General features: G+C 50.1%; 10 protein-coding genes across 10 annotated transcripts; 8 read left to right on the forward strand and 2 right to left on the reverse strand.

Annotated features, from left to right (window-relative positions):
• T310_9403 (uncharacterized protein) lies at window positions 1-298 on the forward strand (the record flags this gene model as incomplete). Its single annotated transcript, XM_013468127.1, has 1 exon — window positions 1-298. A coding segment is annotated over one exon (298 nt), but the record flags the coding sequence as incomplete, so codon positions are not given.
• Window positions 299-395: 97 nt separating this feature from the next.
• On the forward strand, window positions 396-728 carry T310_9404 (uncharacterized protein; the record flags this gene model as incomplete). The annotated part of the gene is made up of 1 exon (XM_013468128.1): window positions 396-728. A coding segment is annotated over one exon (333 nt), but the record flags the coding sequence as incomplete, so codon positions are not given.
• T310_9405 (Adenylyltransferase and sulfurtransferase uba4) lies at window positions 457-903 on the forward strand (the record flags this gene model as incomplete). The annotated part of the gene is made up of 1 exon (XM_013468129.1): window positions 457-903. A coding segment is annotated over one exon (447 nt), but the record flags the coding sequence as incomplete, so codon positions are not given.
• On the forward strand, window positions 794-1,192 carry T310_9406 (Molybdenum cofactor biosynthetic protein; the record flags this gene model as incomplete). Its single annotated transcript, XM_013468130.1, has 1 exon — window positions 794-1,192. The coding sequence occupies one exon, from the start codon at window positions 794-796 to the stop codon at window positions 1,190-1,192; it is 399 nt and encodes a 132-aa protein (XP_013323584.1).
• On the forward strand, window positions 1,171-2,241 carry T310_9407 (Molybdenum cofactor biosynthetic protein (CnxF); the record flags this gene model as incomplete). The annotated part of the gene is made up of 1 exon (XM_013468131.1): window positions 1,171-2,241. A coding segment is annotated over one exon (1,071 nt), but the record flags the coding sequence as incomplete, so codon positions are not given.
• Window positions 2,242-2,450: 209 nt separating this feature from the next.
• T310_9410 (uncharacterized protein) lies at window positions 2,451-2,861 on the forward strand (the record flags this gene model as incomplete). The annotated part of the gene is made up of 1 exon (XM_013468132.1): window positions 2,451-2,861. A coding segment is annotated over one exon (411 nt), but the record flags the coding sequence as incomplete, so codon positions are not given.
• On the reverse strand, window positions 2,552-3,495 carry T310_9412 (Riboflavin aldehyde-forming enzyme; the record flags this gene model as incomplete). The annotated part of the gene is made up of 2 exons (XM_013468133.1): window positions 2,552-2,927; window positions 3,023-3,495. The coding sequence occupies 2 exons, from the start codon at window positions 3,493-3,495 to the stop codon at window positions 2,552-2,554; spliced, it is 849 nt and encodes a 282-aa protein (XP_013323587.1).
• On the forward strand, window positions 2,948-3,454 carry T310_9413 (uncharacterized protein; the record flags this gene model as incomplete). Its single annotated transcript, XM_013468134.1, has 1 exon — window positions 2,948-3,454. A coding segment is annotated over one exon (507 nt), but the record flags the coding sequence as incomplete, so codon positions are not given.
• Window positions 3,019-3,522, reverse strand: T310_9414 (uncharacterized protein; the record flags this gene model as incomplete). Its single annotated transcript, XM_013468135.1, has 1 exon — window positions 3,019-3,522. A coding segment is annotated over one exon (504 nt), but the record flags the coding sequence as incomplete, so codon positions are not given.
• Window positions 3,523-3,936: 414 nt separating this feature from the next.
• On the forward strand, window positions 3,937-4,432 carry T310_9415 (uncharacterized protein; the record flags this gene model as incomplete). The annotated part of the gene is made up of 1 exon (XM_013468136.1): window positions 3,937-4,432. A coding segment is annotated over one exon (496 nt), but the record flags the coding sequence as incomplete, so codon positions are not given.

A 4,432-nucleotide genomic window follows, 5' to 3' on the forward strand; every position in this document is an offset into this window, starting at 1 on the left:
ACGTTGTATGGCCATGCACAGTGCTGCCATTCTGGCAGCAGAAAACAGGGCACTGAAGGCTGCAAATGAGAAGCAAAAGAGAAAGCAAGAGAGGCGCCGTACATATATAGGACAGGAAGATGCTTTAACTATTGAAGAAGGGATAGATCGTGTACGAAGAGCTAATGAAGAGGAGAGTAGGGTGGTTGAGGTTACTGAGGAAAGACCACAAAAACGTGCTGCACGTCAGTGCAGTATATGTGGAACAGTTGGGCATACTGCCCGTACATGCTCCCAGCGTACAAGAAATAGTTCTTAATGTAATTAGATGATTTCTCTATATAGTTGTGGTGAAATTTGACTGTGAAGCTGTATGATGGTGGGGAAGTGTCCGACTAGGCCATTTGTCCGACTAGGTTATAGATCACGTTAACTACAGATTTGATTACATAATCATGACTTCCCGACTAGGCATAGCGCAGGGTTATCGCGATAACCTTAATGAGATTCGCGCGGGGATCTACTTTTCATCCCACCGCGAAGGCCGCAAACTTTTATTTATGGTCAGGACGAAGTCGACTCCGAGCTCAAGCCATGGAAGACATCGAATCAAGATGCGCGTCCCTTCGCGCCCAGATTGCTGCTACAGAAGCGCAACTCGCAGCGCTGAAGAAGGAGCTCGAGGCTGCAGAGAAAACGGCTGCCGCCGCGGCGAAGACGAATGGTGTTACAAGTGCACGTCCGCTTGAAAATGGTCGCAAGCGAAAGTGGCCACTTTCAGGAGAAGAGTACAAGCGTTATGGGAGGCAGATGATTGTCCCGCAGATTGGCTTGCAAGGTCAGTATCCAGGATGGATCTTTGACTCTACCCCACATTGTAGTGTTTGTGCATCAGACACATCTGCAACTCTTGCTTACTGCTAGAAGACTGGTTTCTAACTTGCGACTTCCAGGCCAATTAAGACTTCGCTCGTCTTCTGTTCTACTTGTCGGTGCTGGTGGCCTAGGTTGTCCCGCAGCGCTGTATCTTGCCGGTGCTGGAGTGGGCACACTTGGGCTGGTGGATGGAGACACGGTCGAGCACTCCAATCTTCATCGTCAGGTACTCCATCGAAGCAAAAACGTGGGGAAATTCAAAGTCGACAGTGCGATTGAATATCTACGGGAGTACGTCACTCGCCTATTGCTTAATTTTTCTGTCTTGCTGGGCTGAAAGCTGATTGCTTTTTTTTTTCCAGGTTGAATCCACACCCAAAGTATGTGGCGCACAGAGAACGTCTAACGCCCCAAAATGCACCGGAGATCTTCAAAGACTACGATGTCATCCTTGACTGCACAGATAACCCTGCCACCCGCTACCTGATCTCGGATACTGCGGTACTTCTTCGGAAGCCACTAGTTTCTGCGTCCGCACTGAGAACAGACGGTCAGCTTATGGTGTTGAATAACCCACCAAAACCACCTGGTGATACAACTGGTGGTCCTTGTTACCGATGTGTTTTTCCTAAGCCGCCACCTGCCGACAGTGTCGTAAGCTGCGCGGACGGTGGGATATTAGGCCCTGTTGTTGGCATTATGGGGGTGTTACAAGCGCTGGAAACGATCAAAGTAATCACTATGACTGCTGGAGATTCCAACCCTTCGGACGCCTCAGCAGACCGTCCGTCTCTTCATATTTTCTCAGCCTATTCCACGTCCCCATTTCGCACTATCCGTCTCCGTCCGCGGCGGGCAAACTGCGCCGTCTGCTCCGCCCAAGCCACCGTCACACTCGATTCTCTCCGCTCTGGATCGACAGATTACATTCAGTTCTGTGGGTCTGCCAACCCCCCACAACTTCTCTCCCCAGACGAGCGCATATCGCCAGCGGAGTATCAACCATTACACTATGGTTCCAAACTTCCATCAGAGCATGACCTACCCTATACACTGATCGACGTGCGCGATAAAGTCCAGTTCGACATCTGCAATCTCGAAAACAGCATCAACATCCCCATCTCGACGATCCTGAACGAGACGAAGAAGCGAGACGACGCATCGAACGAAGAGTGGCCCTCCTGGCTCCCTCCCGACGTGACATCTGCAGAAAACTCCAAGAAACCAATCTACGTGGTCTGTCGGCTAGGAAATGACTCGCAGCTTGCGGTGCGCAAGCTCAAGGAGCTGGGTCTGGACCGTAACGGAGAAAGGTTCATCGGCGACATTCGTGGAGGATTGAAGGCGTGGAAAGAGGAAGTTGATCCGGATTGGCCGGAGTACTGAATTCCAGTTCTTGTACAGTACCGCCGCAATTAGATATCATGATAATTAGATGTGAGCTGTGAAAGGAATTCCATGCGTTATTTTTTCTTTTATTCGATCATATATACCTAAAACATCGTACATACTTACAGCTGCATAACATAAACAAGGAACTAGCCTCAGGAGTAAGCAATGGGTATAAGGGGAAAAGAGAAAAAAAAAAACGCTAATCCAAACAACTCATCGGGTATCAAACACTCTTCACAACATATAAACAAGACCGGCTTTTCTGTACAGATACCAGGGACCTCAACGGCCAGGTGGACTCAGGCTACATCTCAACAGGCGCATTCTCCAACCAAGCCCACTGGACGGTGACCCTTCCCTGGTCAAGATCCGCAAGCTGGGAGAAGACGCTCGTCGTGGTGTCGATATCCGTCGCCTTGCACCCCACGCAGCGATCGACGACCGTGACGTCGACGCTCTTCCCGTCACGGCGCAGGCGAATCTTCAGCCCGCAGAGCGGGTTCGCGTTCGGATCGGAGCCGCGCGACGCGGCATCGAAGATGATGTGCGATACCGCGCAGATGGCGTCTGAGTCGGTGCTGGTGATGCCGCAGGCTCCGAGGGCCGGGGTGTAGTAGGTTAGGTCGCCGATGTAGGGGCCGCCGTGGTTGGTTGGGAGAGGGAGGTTGGAAGTGTGTCTGCTAAAACAAGGATTTAGTAATGTATTTTGAGATTTAATTTATGCAATAAAAAAAAAGAAAAGAAAAGAAAAGAAAAGAAAAATTGGAAATCTTACTTCCGTCCCGCGGTTAACCCGACCGCGAGGCCGATAATCAAAGCGATGATTATCACCACTCCAGCTATTATCCCACCGACGAGGAGCCGACGTTTTCGCCGGTCGTTCGCGAATGGCAGCCTTGTATCTATGACCTCCCTCAATTTTCTCAAACTGGTAACTGCGAACGGCCAAGCGAATTTCGACTTTCGTGCTTCGCTAGAACTGGAACGGGCGGCTTCCCATTCTAGTGTCGGTCCCTTTTCATGGTCAACTGGTGCTGCTGCGTCTGGAGGCGCTGTTGCTTGTTGCGACACCGTTGCTTCAGGTGGAGACGCGCCTTCGGGCGAAGCCACTGCTTCGGGTGATCCAGCAGGTGCAGGTGCAGGTGAAGCCACTGGTACTGGCTTTCGCTTGGGTACTGTAGAGGTAGGATATCGGGGCGGCGATTGAGGTGGTGACTGGGGAGAATCTTCGCCCTGTGTAGATGCCATGGTCGATACGTATGTAGTTATAGTCCGTTAACAAATCCAGCAATTCTGTAGCGATGATATATTATCATGCAATGCGACGAGCAATAACGTCCTCGAGATCGATCGTAACTGGCTGACTTTTGAGACTTGATTGCGTGTGATCAATTCACTGTAATGTAGGTAGGTAGATAGGTAGATATGAGGCGATAAATCGAGCAGCGCAATGATCGATGTTGGTATCAGGTACTCCTCGTATACAGTGCTTATCAGTCTCCAGTTGACTGATAAGAAGCATTGATCGCGGCAAGTTCACTGCAAAGGGCACATCGCACGCCGCATATCTCTCGTGATCAGAGCCATTGACTCGGCAAGCGACAGCAGTCAGCACTCAGGAGGAGGGGAGGTGCTTGAGTCTCGTCCCTCAGATCGAAAGCAACGAGAAGTCTGGGGAAGGATCGCTAATCACCGGATTCAGGGGCTGCGGAGGGGTCCGAGCCAATCACGTGGCAGTCCTGTTCATTGATGCTTAGTCATAAGCGCCGTGGAATACAAATAACTAACGTAATCAACCACCGAGCGACGAATACCACCGAGCGACGAATTTTCCTCCACCCTACCACTTCCTTTTTTCAACGCGTCATTTTATCACCACCACTATCAAAAATGCCTTTATCTCAAGAAAACCGAATTCAAATGGCTATTGCAGCTTATAAAAATCAAAAAGTCAAATCAATACTGAAGGCTGCAGAGATTTTTGGGGTGCCTGAGGCTACCCTTCGCGCTCGCCTTAAAGGAAGACAACCACGCGCAGAAACACGTGCTAATGGCCATAGATTAAAGGCTATTGAAGAGGAAACACTTATTCAGCGATTACTAGAGGCAGATAAACGAGGTTTTCCAATTCGGCCAGAGTTTCTGCGTTCAATGGCACAAATATTACTCCGTGAGCGTCTACAGG

This window comes from Rasamsonia emersonii, assembly GCF_000968595.1.
Source record: "Rasamsonia emersonii CBS 393.64 chromosome Unknown ctg1118621762123, whole genome shotgun sequence".
NCBI lineage: Eukaryota > Fungi > Ascomycota > Eurotiomycetes > Eurotiales > Trichocomaceae > Rasamsonia > Rasamsonia emersonii.